Here is a 17,908-nt window from a genome sequence, read left to right on the forward strand (position 1 = left end):
TAAACACAATACTGCCCAGATGAAATGTCATTATAGTTTGAGGCTATTATGAATTTTAGAAAAAAAAAGAGGTACAGTGTAAGAGAGTTATTGTCCATTCCAGACAGTGCAACACATAACCTCTGGAGTTAGACCAGTGGACAGCAACTCCTGCTCATTAAATAATTTTCACTCTAATTCATTTGGTAAAGACATCTCCATTTAGGATTGGGCATAATGTTAAATGAATTATTAACAATACTTGAAAATGTCCATTTATGTGCCATCTTATGAATAGTTGCAAGCTAAAAACAATACTGCATGAAAGTGTAATAGTTTCCTGATCTATGCCTCGTATTAATGGCTACCAAAAGAACTTAATATAAGTGAATTTTGTACATTAACAATGGGGTCATGAGCAGGGTAATTTTGTTTTACCCTATTATTTGTGTGGCTTTACCACACAATCTTCCTAAACTCAGAGCTGCAAAGATATTTATAACACATGGCAAAATGTTTTTTTAAAGTGTTCCGTCCTCAGCTGTTGTAAGTTTTTTAAAAGGAAAGAATGTTGGCTCTCTGCTTTCTGAAAAAAAAGCTAGGGGAGCAAAGTAATTATTTCAGTGTTTTCTGTCTCTGTACATTGTTAGTATCTAGAACAACACATATTATGAAACCACAAGAAAAAACAAAAATGTGAGCAATTATTCTTTACTTATAAATAAGTCTTTTTCAAGTATAAAAAAACTTGAAAAATAAACTGCACTTCAAATACTTCAAATCAAGCAGCAGGAATTTATGAACATTTACAATCCTGGGTTTAACTCTTATTAGTTTTCATTAACTCATAGCTTTTATTAACATGGTTTTCATTATTTCATTTTTGTCCAAATGGATGTTAAAATTGATAACATAAATACAAAAGTGCCTAGTGAAGTTTTAAAAATGTGGTAAAATTCATAGATCTCAAAAAGCACAGGTTTGTGGACAGCATCCAGGACTGTTTAATTTTGATACAGCAAGGTTAGTATCTTGTCATTGACATACCTTGGTAGATTGTACAGAGGAGCCATTCGGAAGCAGGCTACCACAGCACGCTTTCGTTGTTTGGACAAAAGTTTGTGCCACACAGCTTTCTTGGACCTTAGAGGCTGCTCAACCTTATTTTAGCAAAGGAAGGATAGAATGGAAGATTTCAGCAACAAAATAATGTAAAAACACATAATGCATATGAATGGATCTTGGTCAAAGCAGTAAAACTGTGATAATACTCTATAACACCTTTGGAATTGAACAAACACAGTGTTCACTTACTGTATTATTAGCCAATCTGTACTCCATTATGTTTATAGAATGCTACGTTTAGCCATATTATCTTAAAATTACATAAGAAAACCACAAAAGAAGGGGAACTGCTCTGTGAAACCACTCTCTCTTCATTCAACAGCTAGCTCTGACACCCTAATGTTTTGTCACAACACCTGAAGTCAAGATATTACAAGCCTTTACATCATATCTGCAGATTCCAAGACATGGGTTCCTTCTATCATATAGGTTCAGATCATTTTCAAGCCTCAAACCCTAGTTTTCATTTCTGTTAAAATGTGTCACTGGTGCTTTAGATCTCCACACATTCTGGAACACAGGCTATGCAGCAGATGGCTTACCTGTTCCAGGTGGAAGACTGCAGCTGAGATTCTCTGAACCCTGCTGACAGTGCGCTCTGGATCTGGTGGTTCTTCACTCTTCACGACCACATCCTTGTACAGGTTCAACTGCCACCTCACTGCAGGGTCCTCTGACTTCAGAGGGAACAGCAATCATCACTCATGGTAAACCATACAATAGCAATCGCTTGAGACAGTCCTTATAGAACACTTTCTGTTCTTTTCTCTATGAATTGTAATTATAGTACAGCTTAAACTGTTAACATTTATACTAGATTTATTCTAGTTTACACGAACCACTTGCTGTAACGTCCAGTTTCAATTAATTATTCTGAGATATTAAAGATACATTGAGATATTATTATATATTGGTTTCTAACAAAGTGAATTACCTTCGTTCCTACATAATTTTTATACAAATATTCTCTTTAAACTCTTTTTGTTTGCCAGAAAAGCTCAAAATGAACGAAAAAATGTCCTAAAGGATTACTGGTGTATGGTTATTAAAGTGAAAAACCACAACTGTTATGATTCCAGCATGATCACAAAATGCATCATGATAATATTGGTAAAATACATCCAAGTTTTGGTTCCAAGTAATCTTCTTGAAGAAGTTAAAATTTTAATTATGTTATTAACCACCATAATTCAATACTGTAACAACATTATTTTTTGCAATTTTCTAAAATGGAGAATGCTAGATAATACATACTACCATTAAAATGGACGACACTCCAGGTATCTTCAGCTATTACTTTAGCTTAGCTTTTAGAATGTAATTATAGTAATCATCCAAGAATGCATTTTTTAACAGATGGGACTTGTTCTATGACAGTGTAATGTCTTCTGGAGTCTGATAATCTGGAGTCCTGTAAACTAAAAGATTTTGAGCAGAAGTTTCTTCAAGCAGATAGTGTATAACGATTTAATGCAAAAGGTGAGGAAACAATGAATACTTCAACTAAAAAAGCCCACCTTTTCTTGCAAGTGCAAGTTTTGGCGCAAATGATCTATGACCTCTTCATCTGTATCTTTCTACAAAATAGAAAATGGTAAAGAATCAGAGGAATATATTAATTTACATTTCTTGTTGTGTATTTCCTGCCCAAGTATCTCCCTTTAAAGCTGTAATTAAGCTGCCTTTTTTCATGTACTGTAAAACCAACTATTAACAGCATATATTAAGGTATTTTTGTAAGTTATTCAACAAGATGTTTAACTCTTTTTGTAGATTTTAAATCACTACGATGTAACAAATGAATACAATTTTATTTAAAAATCTGAGGATTTTTGAATCTCAGGTGCATTTACCCTTCATTGGGAGTGTAGAGTAATCCCTCATCTCAACTAGGTTACACTGAAACACACTCACTAGACACATGAGAAGTACCACTGTCTTAGATAGGCTTGAGATGGGCTAGACAATGTTAGCAGTAATATAGTGTTTGCAGGTTATGTGAATAACATATTTGGTGATTAGGTGGATGTTGCCTAACCTTTATTAAACAAGTTCAACACTCCGAAATAGCAGCAGACAGATACTGTATGTCTTTTAGATAGATCTAAAACAAACACTGCATTTATAAATTCTAAAGTATGTTGCACCTACAGTATCAATGAAACCTAAAAAAAAAAACACACATTACTGAAATAACACGCACTATGCATTTGGTTAAAATTCATTAGCATCATACTCTTACCAAACTGTATCTGTATTTTGCCAAAGAAATTAGCTCTTGGTCACCCGGAGTGCACATGTTCAAGCCAATTGGCAGCATCTTTTTAAGGGCTGCTACAATCAGGGAGGTCTGGATGGAATAAAACTCCCCACGGCGCTTTGTCCTCTTTCTCTCCTGGTCCTGGCCTCCTGTCTGGTAGAAGAAAAATCAACACGTGTTTTCCTTTAAAAAATGTCCCTTTAGCATTGGCTGTGTTCAGTAGGACTGCTTGAGAAAAAGAAAGTTAAATTGCAACCTCCCCCCCTCCTACCTTATAGATAATTTTTCCAGTCTAGAGTAGATTCTGTTTTCAGATTATTCTAACAAAAAAGTTTGTGCTGTTATAGGTACTGCACCAGGTGATTATCGAAGAAACCAGAAAACTGGTGAACATGTTTTTTAATTTAAATATTAATTTTCCATTAAATTAAATATTGCAACTGGACTATCATCAAACAATGGAAGACTGACGTACTTTTTTTGGAAGGGAGATGAATCTGAGAACTAGCCACTTTGATTTATCAATGTAGCATGAATATCAGACACAGCAGAAATGTAGAGCAGAGAAGAAATTATTGTAGGCTTTCAAAGTTTTTATTTCTTTGGCTCTAGTAACATTTTCTGCTGTGAATGACAGCCGTTAAGCAAAGCCTGCATACTAGTCCATGTATGTCTGCAAGCTAAGCATTTATTCAAAAGCTTTGCTTGAAAAGATGCATTAGCAAAGACTATCAATATTCTGTAAAAGTCAAATAAAACCATATTCAAGGAGCTGGCATAAAAGTGATACATATTTTAATCTGCAGAAATCTCAAGAACTCTGTAACAAATATTCAACTATTTCACAGACATCAATGGTCTGTTTAACAGCTGAATAAGACTTAAGGGCAATTGTAGACATAATGTAATAAACAAACCAATAAGATTGGATTGCTTGTATGGTACTGGTTAGTTATGACTGCCAACATTTTTAAATATAACAATGTTAATACACATTTAGCAGGTGGCTCATGTTGAAGGCAAACAGAGAAATTCCCTAGCATACAGTATATGACATACCTAACATTAGATTGCCCCTAAAATGATACATTCTTCTGCTTGCTGCCAGGCAGATAAAAAAAAGGCTTGCTACAAGTACAGTACACATGCATTCTGACCTGTACCTTTAAGTGCATGGACTGTATGAAAGAGAAAACAATGAAAATGTAATTATGCAATAAAAAACAACTACGAGACACAATCAACACAGCATTCAACTATCGTAGCGTTCCATGAATTACGGCAAATGTAATTCTGTAAAAGGACTAATAAACAGTTTTGTAAAGCATACAAAAGATTAATTTCGTAAGAATAAAAGGATGTTATAACTGTAAATGTACTACATTTTTGTTTAGTAGAAATGTATTATTACAATTACTAGAGTACTTACTTCAGAAATGCCTCATTAGTATAACCAGAAAGAGATCACTAAGTACTATTGAAGACATTGCATTGAAATTACCATAGTATTTATAAAGCTACTGTACTCAATGCAATGAAGATCTCTCTGGTTCAGGTACAATTCCTGTGAATGAACAGGTATGTGTGATATAGATTAACATGGATCCCCACTTCAAAAAACAAGTATAACATTATCATGGCTCACCTTAGACATCTTGGTCTTGTTTTCTCCTGTTAGGAAGGACAGGTTGTTGATTTCATTTTGAACCACAAAATTTTGCTCTTCTCTCTTAAAGTTCTGTGAAAAGCAAAGAAACCCAATGTAAATCGACTTTCTGTCATCCACTACCTACTGTATACATGCTGCTTTTTGATATATAAAAGGAGCATTGATATGTGCTGTACAAACAATGTGACTTTGAAAACCGTTGCCTTACAAGTCAGTGTTTGAAGTGTTACCTCCTTGTCTCAGAGGTGAAGCGCACACAAGGAGCAACCGTATCAAAGTCCTTGCAGACCACTAGCTCTAACTCGATACTGGACCAAACCACATTTACGCAGTATCAAAACGTGTAGTGACCAAATCATGGCATATGAACAATAACATCATATGTATGTTCCAATGAACTGTGCTTGAGACTACAGCATCAAATTCATTTTTTGATTAATACGGTTTATGATACTATGTATACTTTAAGCAGGAAATATGAGCTGAAAGTTGATCAAGACAATTTATCATTTCAGTGGGACACAACTCCATTGCATTAGGAGGGATAATCATCATTAAGCATAATAAGCATAATGGGATCAGTTTAACACTTATCAAAGGTCTGCAGCTATTGATAATTTAAAGAGCCCTGAAAAACCTGCTGGATCCTCACCTTCAAGAAGTGGGATTTCCACCTCTGATACTCTTACATAATAAAATTGCAAATATTTGTATTGTATTATAACAGTTTACAGGCCTTAAAAACAACAATCACATACTTATGTGATCTGTGTGAGATATTCTAACATACAGTTAGCCTAAGCAATATTATCCAAAATTATATTACAAAATTATAACTAGTAATTATACCAGACGAGCAAATAAGATTATCAGGGTAATCTGACAGCCATTGACTACAGTGTCAACTGGTTAACTGATGTAGTAAAAGTGCATTATTTAAAACTGCATTGGAAAGAAAGCCATGGCCTTCTCTGACATTAAACCCCTGTTTTTAATTGAACCAGCCTTATATTCTAGTTGATTTCATCATCAACATTAACAAACCTCTTTATTTCAATGAAAACACTCTTACATGTGATTTACACCAAAGGATGAATATTTCAGCGACCATCCTGAAGAGCTCATTAGAATCAGCATCAGGCTCTTTCAACCAGCGGGACCTTTTGGAATAAAACACAAAGTCAATGTTACCTGAAATTCAGTTAAGAAATAATACAGAATAACTCTAAGATGTAGCTGTTCAACATTTATTTGTATTTATGCATAACAGATGCAATAATAGCCACTTGACTGTCCAGACAAGAAATTATCTGTGCTTTTTGTGTTCTACAGTATGTGTATTTAATTGTCAATCATTTCCCTCCCTATTCAGAGCTTCAATTCTTACTTGAAAAAAGCACTTTGATACCACTTTGCTCACCTGAAATTCTCCTGATAGTTTAAAACAGAGAATAGTAAACATCTAAATCCCAGACTGGAATCATCTTGTTGGACTTTTGTGGACAAGGTCAGATGAGGATATATATTAAGCCAACATGGTGATTTGGGTTATGGCATTTTGGGAACAAAAGGTCTTGTAGTCAAGAATTTAAGAAACAGAGCAGTGGCTGAGTACCTGTTGTTATCCACATAACGTATCAGCATGGGGTAAAAGCTGTAGAGATCCCTGCAGAGCACGGCAAACTCATCCAGAATGAGCAGCTCAGCCTCCTGCGTGTCTCCTTTGCTGTCAGCCTTCAGCATCTCCTCCTCTGCCACCACTTTCACCGTCTTCTTCTTTAGTTTCTCCAGTGTGGGCAGGAAGTGTGTCTTTAGCAGGTCTGCTCTGGCCTTACTAATGATGGGCTGTGCATACACTGCAAAAAAACACAGGGGTTTTCATAAAGCTCATTAACATAAGTTTATCATATTTTACTTCAACAAATTGACATGCTAAAGCCGCTATGCGTCATAATCCATATTTTAGGTCCTGCACATTGGGTCTTAATCACAAACAATTACAGCAATTTCATAAACTTATAACGACACTGAAATATCACTGCAGGCCACTGAGGTAAAATGTTATAATGAAGCAATAACCATTATTGTAAATACTGTAGCATATAAAGCATAACTGTATAAAGGTCTTTGTAGCAAACTGTCCTGAAAATAAATCAACTAAGAACTAAGACATGCTCATTCACAACCCACCAGCGATCCTCTTCATCCAAGATGCCTCGTCAATTCCCAGGTTGTTATTTAAGATTTTCAGGATGTTCCCAAGGATGATGCTGAGGTGTTCCGAGGTGACCATGGTACAGCAGGGAGTGCTGCTCTCAGTATTCTCTGTGCCTCTCTCCCACCAGTATGACAGGTAGTTACACAGCATGGGCAGAATGACCTCGATGACATGGGGCATTTCAGTGTAGCGGGCACCGGACTCTGCCATATCGTTTATGTCCTTCATTAACCCATCCAAGCGTGGCATTTCAGGACACATTTCCTCAACGGTATCAGGCATCCCTAGAACTGTTTACAAATCAGCATATTACATACAAAGGGCCACAACTCATCTGTTGATAAGAAAGCTAATGTGTGCTTTTTTTCTATAATTTATTCTTTCATTCAATGCTTAAAGCAAACATTAGCTTAGATGATTTTCAGATTATGAAAAAAGAAGCTCAATGTAAATCTACTTAAGACAAACTATGTGATACAACATTCAGCAGTTAAACTATTTTAAGTATTAAATTTCTTATAAAACACAGTATAAGTGTCATGGTTCCTCTCATAGCTAAACACACGTCCTCCCCATTTTCCTATGGATTTTCTCCAATTTTCCTCACTTCTTCCAAAAACATGCAATATAGATCTAACTGTCTACTTTAAATGGTCCCTGGCTTATCCCTGATCTTCTTGTGAAAAGAAAATGGTCACTCTTGCCATGTCAGTTGCAGCTCCAGTGCTGCTCTGTACTATGCTTGGAATCAGGTATGGAAAGTAAATATGTATCTACAAACAAGCCCTGTCTTCTTAATCGGATAAGGCTAGTTAACAGAATAATAGTACTGAGAAAATGTTTTTAAGTATGACTATAATCCTTTATACCGTATTTATATATTGTTTGTCTGTGGACTAAGTAACTCAGTATTGGAAAGTATGTTTTGGAGTAAACCAATTCCTGCCCCACATACTGGCTCTCTCCCGCGGAGACTTGGTGTTGAAGACGGAGTGAGGGTTGTGCATGTTGAGGTGAGGCTCCAGGAAAGCCACGGGCATGGCTCCTGCCAGGGTGGCCAAACACTCTCCCAGGGCTGGACGCTGCCTGCAGGACCAGAACAACAGAATCAGGAAGAACCAGAAAACCCGCCTGATCCCAATCTCTTACCAAAACCTTTATCTCCTCTAAATGACTTTTCCTTGATACCAACAAACTGGTTTATAACTTACATGTCAGTAAGGGTTGTAGAAGTAAGGAACAAGCTGCCCAGCCATGCTGTTGAATTCAATACCCTGGCTTCTTTCAAGAAATGGCTCAATGAGATCCTTGGATCACTTGGCTACTAAGTACCAAACAGGCCACATGGGCCAAACAGGCTCCTCTTGTTTGTAACCTTTCTTGAGTTTAGTATGCTAATGTAAAGAGATTTCTGTCCAAATACAGAGGATTCACAGTGCTGTACTGTATAAAAATTAACAACCCCAATCCAGAGGTCTTTTATATATTTTTGCTACAACAATCAAATACCTCTCAACGTAGATGTTCTTTCCTGTCCCCAGGGAGTAAAGACTGCACAGGATACGGTAGCAGGAGACCTGAACATCGTCCACTGAAAAGAATGTTAAATCAGGAAAAGCAAATGTAAGGCATAATTTTTATATTCCCTTTCTAGGGAGTTTCTATTTCAGTGTAGTACTTCACGTTATGTAAGAAGTGTATTCTAATTCTAAGTCATGTTGCCATTTTTTAAATAATTTACAGTACATTTAAGGTACCATTGAAACCTGCAGAACCATGACATTTCAAGACAAGGAGTGACTATCACTGCTACACATAATAGACGTTATTTGAAATTTTGATATTAGTGAAAACAGCAGAACAGAAGTACTTACAAATGAGATCAATGCCAAAGTGGTGCTGTGTGATATGCTCAAAGAGTGATGTGAGGATGGGTAAGAGGGCTACAGTGGTGTAGTTGATGTTCTGAGAAACTCCTTTCATCTGGGTTCTGGAGTGGGTGAATTTCCCCAGTTTCAGATTCTCCAGGGTTTTCTCCAGATCTTCAGCTGCACTCTCAAAGAAGGTTCGAAGCCCAGCTTTCACAAGCTCTGACCCTGATTTCATCACAGTTCTGTCCAAATATTTTAAAAAAAATTGTTCAATACAGGCAACCAACCAAGACTGATTTTACAATTTTATGACAAATTAATATTGTCTAAAGCATACTGGTGACGAAGTTCAGACCTGTTGATCCATTGTTCTGCATTCTTCTTCAAGTACTGTAGTATAGCCAGCTGATCAATGTATAGATTCAAATCATAAGAAATACTGTGTATGCCATATCATGTCAGTGTCATGATGCCTTGCATTACTAAAGCTCTATCGATACTTCACGGTTTTAGGTTCTTAAATCTCTATTGATTGAGCAGCAGTACTTAGTGAAGCAGAGCATGTAGGATATGTAGCCTCCGATAAAGAATTGTGTGGTAGAACGCACTAATTTATGAGTAAACAGCCTGAGTCATAAAAAAGAAAATACAACTCAAATTGGCAAAATCTCCCAAGAGGAAGTTAAGAAAAACGGCTATCAAAGGAAAGTAAAGCTGTTCATTTTTTCCAATTTTACTCGACTAGAAAGAAGGGTTTAGGTTCAGGAATAAATTAATTAAAATTGGATACATTTCCAGACTAAAATAAAGAGCTTTAAAGTTGTCTTGTTGAGGTAAGGATGAAGGAAATGCCACAGTATCTAATCAGCTGGTATCATTATGGGTGTTGTGTTCTTACAGCTACTTTAAGGCTAAGATGCTCACTGTATGTGAAAATTAATTATACCCAGAAACATACCTGGTATCAAGGGTTCGTGCCAGGATGTGCAGACAGCTCACCATTGTAGCAGAGTCACTCCCTTTAAAATGACAAAATGTTCCATTGTGTCTAAATTATGTCATCTTAACCATATTAAACAGGAGCCAAAAGTTGACACTGAACTGTTTTATAGTGAACCACACAACCCTTTCAAGATTTTCAGAAAAATTACACTAAGGTAAAAATTGTCACTTCCCCTCATAAGTTACAGTATCTATCATAACTGATATATTTTAGTGAAAATATTAAATACAGGCATTTAATACTTGGTCCTAGGGGATGACCTGTGCACACAATTACAGCTGAGTAATTCTAATACTTATATGGTCATGACTAAAAAATATTGACCAAAATTAACTACCAGCAAAGAAAAACGGGGAATAAACTGATGTCCCTTCAGTGGAACTCCACATATCAATAATTTTATTTTTCATTTACAGTATATCGTATATCTCATATTTAAAGTTTTTCTTATCAATATGTCATTTGCATTTTTAACAATATACAAAATATTTAAACAACGTAATAGTGATTATACTCTAGGTGTCAGTTGATATATGCTGCTATCTTCTTACCAAAGAGAGAAATCCTGTGCCTGACAAGAGCTGCCAGTTTACAGAACAGGCTGAAAAAATGTAGGAGAGAGGAGAAAGACAACAGTGAAAAGATAAAGTCAAAGAAGGGAAAAGGCAAAAGAAAAAGATAAAGTTTAGCTTGGCAAGTCCCAGGAAAGGTTACACCCGAACACACATCTGTAAACTAAACTGTAATGAAAGTACTGTAGCTCTAATCATGGTCTGCAAAACCACAAAAATAGTTTCTTGTGGATATGGTTACTTTTTATTTGAACAAGCCTAAGACTAAGTGTTAAATGAAAAGTGTAAAATGCAGTAAGACTAATTGAATATTATAATATGTGGATTTATTATAGCTGAAACTTAAGTGCAAATCCTTATGACTCTGAGTCTTCTGCTGCCTTTTTTCATATGTATTTTTTTCACACATCTCTATACACAACAATGTATTTGTCCAGATGGTTCCTTAATTGAGAAGGGTAATGCTGCTTCACGGCCCCATGATGAGAGTGGATAGCAGGAAACTGTGCTAACTTGCTAAAGGGAGTAGTACCTGGTCACCATTTCCTTTTCCTTGTTGGAAGCATAGCCACTGCTGCTCAGGGTCTTAATGGGAGATGACAGGAAGTACAGAGAATGATTCTTGAAGTATTGGTCTATCAGCGGAAGAAGAACCTAAGGATGTTAAAAGGGAAAAATAAAGGTGGGTACAGAATGAATTTCTGAAGGTTTAATAAAATAAATAATGTCTGACATCACGAGTGCAAAAACAGCAGGGTTAGTATATTATGTTTTGACAAAAGTGAAGACGGCTAAAGAGAAACATTATTAAGTTATGCATTAATTGAAAATACAATTTAATTTGATACCCTTAAATTAATTCCAAAATATCAAGAGTAAAATTAAAACATTTCTGTTGTTTTAAACATTTTAAACATTTTTTTAATTTTGTCAAAGCCCTACAACATTAATGCTAGAATTAATTATAAAGTCAAATACCGTATAAAAAGGAATAATATTATTGTTACGAGATATACTATTATTGCTGAACTGACACCTAGCAGTATCTATCGTGCAAAAAAGGAACAAAGAAGAAACAAATCTTAGTTAAACAAGGGCAACATGACACAGTAAAACAAAAGAAAGAATGAATAATTTTCAATTCGGAGGAACTAATTCTATTTGATGAAGACAACTGCTTTCTAAAATGCATAACAGGAATAATATATTATTACAGTCTCTTTTTGAAAGCATGCCTTTGAGACATGAGTCAGCAACTAACTTTAAATTTAGAACAAACTAACAAAGATTCAGTTTCAAGATCACAAAAAAGCAAAGCTAGAATAAGTGCAAAATCCTGGACAAAAGAAAATCAAGAGGGGAGATCAGCTTAAAACGAATACTTCAGAGACCTGGATGAAGCTGAATACATTCCAGCAAATATGGTATGAACTGAGATTAAACAAAATGTGAAGGCTTGCCAAGTACAGCACAGTGCTAAACAAAGACTTGGCAAAACAGCAACATACCATACATCTATAAAACATTAATAATCAAACACATTTTTCTTCCAAAAGAAGTCTATGGTGCATAGACTTAAATTGCTCGCAAGATTAAATTGTTCAGTGCTAGAGAGAAAAAATCATACCTTGGCAAAAAACTTGATTTCTTGCTCGTGTGGTGATTTGTCAGCTTTACCACTGCTAACCATAGCCTCTGTAAAAGACGCATTCAAGTAAGTGATGCACTGCACCACACCACAATGATCACCCAAGCCAAATAATTCATCAGACCAGCAGGTAAAATGAACTGACAAAAACCATTCGCAAGAAAAAAAACAGGATTTGTGACCAATAATCATTCACAATGTACGTCCACACTACTTGACTAATCCTTCAATCATTACATCTCATATTCTTATAAGGAAAGAAAATAGGGTTAGTTGAGCAGAGAATTCCTAGAAGCAAAAGGAGATAAAATGAAGACAAAGCACTTGGAGGCACTCTGCACATTTATTAAATCAGATACATCTTTCTGCCACTGTAATATATTTTTGCTATCACTTATAAGAGACTTGGAAAAAGGGCTCATAAGAAAATCTATGAAATATTTTTGAGTGAAATGTAGCTATTTTACTTTTATAATACCATGAATAATTTTTCAGTTCTTCAGCAGGGAATATGTGGTCATTTTTTCCATGTTGAAAGCCTTATCTATCGGTGGGAAAAGCCTACAACAAGGGAAGGTAATACATCTATGGTAAGCAGTAACCCTGGCACTTACCCAAGTGAGCTATAAATTCCTGAGCCGAATCGACGTATTTCAGTAGCTTCTTCAAGAATTTATATGCAAATCTTTTTTCCATTGAAGAGGCATCCTGCTCCATATCCTTTAAACCTCTTCATGTGAAACAAGATGAAAAAATAAAAAGTTATATTAATACCTACTCCATAAATGCCACATCAATAAAAAAAAATGTGGGCAGTGACATTATTATTTAATGCTCCTAGATTATTTATTTAGGCTGCTAGATTATTCTCGCATCACAATTGATCACATAAGGTAGACTAATTAATCTGTCATCATTTATCCAGACATTATTCTATAGCAATACAGACTATGGGTCTCTGTAAGTGAGGAAGAAATATGACCAAATGCTGTGATAAATCATCCTAAAGCACAACTCTTATTCTGGAATCTGAACAGGACAGGGATATTGAGCTCCATGAGGTGTGTAATATGGCTAAAACAAATCAATATTCCTTGGTGTGAAGTGTGATTCATGTCTCATGATAACAGTTGGTAGTCCATGATGAAATTCTCCAAGAGGGCCTTCTGCATTTCTGTACTGCTGCTAGTTTTCACATTTACAGAGTCAATATCCAGACCCAAATTCCAAAGACCCAGTGAGGGCTCTCCCTAAATGTTCCCTGTTAAACTATCCCACTAAACACCTAACACGTTCTGTCAAGAACACTCTACAGTCTACAGTCCCTCAGAGCCTGCAGGGTTTTTATCATCACTTTCCAAAAAAGTATCACAAAGTGTTAACCCCACTTATTTTGCCTTTGATGTACACAATACTGTTCTTCCAAACATAGGTATTAATGTCTTAATCCTAAATATTTGTACTGTATATAATAATTGTGTAAGAATAAAAATTCTAGTGCTATTTGTTTTTATTGCTGTTCATTTTTGCAACAAAAAGGATTTGTTTTAACTATTTAAAACTATAATGAAGTAAAGCAATATACAGTAAATGATACACACAGCTTTGTACTGTATGTACAAGTCTTTTGCACAGCACTGTTGTGTGAGGTAATCGGTGATGTGAAGGAAGTGTCACCTTGTAATGGCATAACCATTAATCTGGAGGAATCTGAACAGTTCCTGGGCCTTCTCTCTGTCCCTTGCCTTCTCCTTGGCAGTTAAGGTATCATAAGGTACCAGCAATGGATGACCCCCACCACCTGAGAGGGGAATCACAGGTTTTATAAGAGGGTAGTACTACAAAGACAGGTTACAGACCTTTTGTAAAAAAATATCTATCAGAAAAGCAAAGCCTATTGGTGTGATTTTAATTCTCCAAAGTACAGGATTTGTGTACTTCATATTTTCTGTGGTAAGTCAAGTACTCAGTGCGTCAGCTGAGTATGCTCTGAAGAACAAAGGATTAAAACAGATTAAGATACTGACGGCTGCCAGACTGCGCCTCCATTGTTTATTAGACAAACACCTTACCATAGGACTTCACACCGTTCATTCAAAACGTTTAGGCTTAATAATGCTTTTAAGAAATTATTTTCGCACTGGCAATAATTTGTTGTCAGATGGTTCGAATGGGCATGTTTCAGCTGTTTAGTTTGATTTAAAAAGCAGATGGGACAACAGAACAAATCTGTGCCAGATGATCAACTTCTTATATTTGAAGCTGTTCAACTAGTAAATTTAGGAAAATCGTCTTAGCCAGTAAATCCCTATTTTAATAGCCCTTGTGTTCTAAACAAAGTTGAAAAAAACTAAATTTTATGGCAAAGAAATTACACTACAGCAATACATTCTGTAAAATATTCTTGTCAAACTTCTAATGGAATCACTTACCTCTGCTTCCCAATTCAATTTTCTTCTTTTTAGCCCATATATTATGGTAGTTTTCTGCCACAACCTCTACCATTGCCTAAATGAAAACAAAATTAAATAACCTCCAAATAAAAAGAATCTACTACAGTATGTAACATTAAGGGATATTACTTCCTACATAAATACAGAATAAAAGTTCCACCCATCCACTATTAGAGACACTGAACCTTGTGAGGATAGTGGACAGCTGAAGCCTATGCTAGGAGCTGGGAGGTGGTACTAAGAGCACATGATTATCCTCTCCTTGTCGGGTTTCTAGTCCGTCAAAGAACACAATGAAAAGTTTCAAAGCAAAACTAACTAAAACATCCCAACACAAACACCACACAAACCTGAGTTTATAAACACATCTCAATGAAAATTGCACAGATCTCCACTAGTTACAATAAAAACAACTGTTAGGAAGTTTGTTTCTACATTCGGTAACTTATAATAAAAGAAAAATATTGTTATTTTAAGAAGTCTAAACATTTTACTAACCTGAAGCTCTCTGGACAGAACAACATTGGTCATGTCAACTGGGCATGGGCTGTAACCATTTCCCTGTTGAGAAGTAGCAAGTCATAAATTACAACCAATACAAGGCACCCTGGAGACATGTATTGTTGAACAGAATGAACTGCATCATACAATTTATGTGTTTGATTCAATCCGTTTTTGCTTTAAGAGTTTTTTAAAATAAAAACACTAGGATTATGATGCATCATTTCATTTTCCGGGGGCAAAGCCACAATACAATACACAGTACTGCACAGCTTTATGTAAAGATCAGTGTCGCCACTGTGTGGCCACATTGTAATGCTACAGACAATTTAAAGTGTGGATTTTAAATCACGACTTGAAAGCTCAAAACGTAAACTTTTAGGGGTAAAATACTGTACATTGAAAAGGAAAAAATAAAAATATTGTGATTGCATTCACTACTGATCACTTCATGAAAGCTCCTTTGGTATCAACTACTGTACATTTGCTTATCCAAAAGATGTATCTACCAAATTTGCAGTGGGCAGCCACCGTTTACTTGCGATAGAGTTGGATACCTGTGAAGACTGAGATATCTTTCGCAGTTTTTCACTTTCCCTTTGCTGAAACATGACTTCACCCTCTTTGGTTCTCTCAATATTCCAGCCCATGGCCAGCATGCTTTTAATTGACTCCTTAACAGGCCAGCGATAAATCTCTCTCTCCTTGAGACAAAAGACACACAGATACAATATCTCTATTTGTGCATAGACTGATACAGTACACATTTAATTTGTAAATCTATTCTAAAAGCATATTCTGTGGTCGAAGTACAGAAGTCCAATACAGCCTCTGTCCAGCAGTTTCTTCAGGTCACCTACAGTATAAATAATAAAATTCTAAAAATTTAGAACAATTGAGTTTTAATCAATTCATTAAGTTTGTTCTTAAAATTCTGGAACTGCCAGCTGTCATTCTTCAGAATTATAGAACAATAGGAATTCTCTCAACAGTTTAAATGAATAATTCATTTTACGCTTCTGAAACTTTTTTCCAAGTGTTTAGAAATTGATTTATGGAAGATTTATTAAGTGCTAGATTGTGGTTCTCTAGAATCATAGTTGTTCTCCCTGAGCATAGAATTTTTTCTTTCTTAAAAAGTATACAATGCTATAAGCTCACAACACAAACTTTATTTACACGTTTCAAATCAGGCATTTTGTTTGTTATATAACGAAAAGCAGATTTATTGTTTTTTCATTAGTGTGTAGTTATCTTCTTGACTGATGCTCCTGTTACAGTACCTTCTCCGTTAATGACTTGTAAGGCCTCAGCAAAGGATGAGTCTTCAGTTTCTCATCTAAGGTCTCCCCATATTTCCAACCACTTGGCAACTGATAAGAGAAAAAAAACACAGCAAGAAAGTTAAAGCATATTTTCTGCCTGAGAAAAACAGCATCATATAAATTATTTGTTCTAGATAACCAAAAGAGAGAAATTTGTGTTGTGACAGATGTTTGGATAGTGCGTAAATGTCAGTTGCACTACAAACATACCGAAGAATAATAAACAGCTAATTTGTTAAATAAAAAAATAGTTTTATACTGAAGATTCTTAAAACAGTATGATGTGTGAAACAAAATCACACATTTTAGGAACATTCATATCTTAACACAAATGACTTAGAAGATGAAAAAGACATTAAAGTTCAGTATGATCTCTTACCTTTTCTGAAGCCCATTTATCATGGGAATGCTCAGCATATTTGTTGGCAATATACTCTAATTTTTCTGGAAGGGAAATACTGAAAAAAAGTTCAGAATTATTGCTTCCAGATTCATTATGATACATAAGGTTAACTGCCTAAATTCATAGTACTGAACAGAAAAAAATAACTTGTAAATGACAATTTACTTTGGGCTAGTGATTTGTAAAATATTAACTGCAAGATGTAAAGTCTTATTAAACCTACCCTCTACAAATTGCATGGCAAAGAAAGTTCCTTTTATCACTTATACTGGGAAATTTGAAATACATCACTTTCAGAACATAAACTACATAACTTCATAAATACAGAAGTGGAATTTTAGTCTTGCTCATAATATTGTACTACAATGTATCCTGAAATGCAGATGTTAGATTTCACTTTTATAATGAAAAATACAGAAATACTTGCTAATTCTATAGCACACCACAATATTTCTCAGTTCTATTTTTTTTGTGTTACACGTGAGGTCTTTTGTAATGAGCACAAGCCCTTAGCTAATTACAGTGGGGTGTGATACATATATTTAATGTATGGTATGGCCAGTGCTGGTTGTAGTTCCTCTCCTGCTTCTCTGTGTGTGCTATGCTCTGCTATGATCTACAGTAGTTCATTTTCCTTATACTCTGTGGGACAAAGCCTGGTCCATCTAGGTATCACAAGGCCTGGCAGATCATAGTCCCATCAGTGTACCACTGCTGCCAATTTGAAGAATTTAAGACAGTCAACAGTCAACCTATGAAAGCTACAATCAGTTGAAGTAAGGCAGGGGCAAATTCTTTCTGTGCCTATACAGTAATTTCAAAATAAAACTCCTTTATATATTAAATACATTTTAGTTATTTTCTGTAGCAAAAATGAACTA

General features: G+C 35.4%; 1 protein-coding gene across 8 annotated transcripts in view; it reads right to left on the reverse strand.

Annotated features, from left to right (window-relative positions):
• Nucleotides 1-17,908, reverse strand: part of LOC148653428 (ryanodine receptor 3) — a 170,380-nt gene that overhangs the window by 26,922 nt on the left and 125,550 nt on the right. For 4 of the 8 annotated variants that reach the window (XM_088648411.1, XM_088648410.1, XM_088648407.1 and 1 more), the window contains 23 exons: nt 17,004-17,082; nt 16,583-16,672; nt 15,857-16,003; nt 15,297-15,359; nt 14,778-14,853; nt 14,023-14,146; nt 12,960-13,075; nt 12,325-12,392; nt 11,230-11,351; nt 10,677-10,726; nt 10,081-10,141; nt 9,126-9,364; nt 8,761-8,842; nt 8,207-8,337; nt 7,224-7,541; nt 6,649-6,889; nt 6,106-6,193; nt 5,010-5,102; nt 4,528-4,542; nt 3,347-3,517; nt 2,622-2,681; nt 1,647-1,781; nt 1,027-1,139 (listed from right to left, as the gene is read on the reverse strand). In XM_088648411.1, the coding sequence (XP_088504537.1) occupies nt 1,027-1,139; nt 1,647-1,781; nt 2,622-2,681; nt 3,347-3,517; nt 4,528-4,542; nt 5,010-5,102; nt 6,106-6,193; nt 6,649-6,889; nt 7,224-7,541; nt 8,207-8,337; nt 8,761-8,842; nt 9,126-9,364; nt 10,081-10,141; nt 10,677-10,726; nt 11,230-11,351; nt 12,325-12,392; nt 12,960-13,075; nt 14,023-14,146; nt 14,778-14,853; nt 15,297-15,359; nt 15,857-16,003; nt 16,583-16,672; nt 17,004-17,082 (2,682 nt within the window). The remainder of the gene's footprint in view (nt 1-1,026; nt 1,140-1,646; nt 1,782-2,621; nt 2,682-3,346; nt 3,518-4,527; nt 4,543-5,009; nt 5,103-6,105; nt 6,194-6,648; nt 6,890-7,223; nt 7,542-8,206; nt 8,338-8,760; nt 8,843-9,125; nt 9,365-10,080; nt 10,142-10,676; nt 10,727-11,229; nt 11,352-12,324; nt 12,393-12,959; nt 13,076-14,022; nt 14,147-14,777; nt 14,854-15,296; nt 15,360-15,856; nt 16,004-16,582; nt 16,673-17,003; nt 17,083-17,908) is intronic. The other 4 variants (XM_088648412.1, XM_088648413.1, XM_088648409.1 and 1 more) reach the window with 1 other exon arrangement.

Source organism: Lepisosteus platostomus, chromosome 10 (assembly GCF_059453375.1).
Source record: "Lepisosteus platostomus isolate fLepPlt1 chromosome 10, fLepPlt1.hap1, whole genome shotgun sequence".
Classification (NCBI taxonomy): domain Eukaryota; kingdom Metazoa; phylum Chordata; class Actinopteri; order Semionotiformes; family Lepisosteidae; genus Lepisosteus; species Lepisosteus platostomus.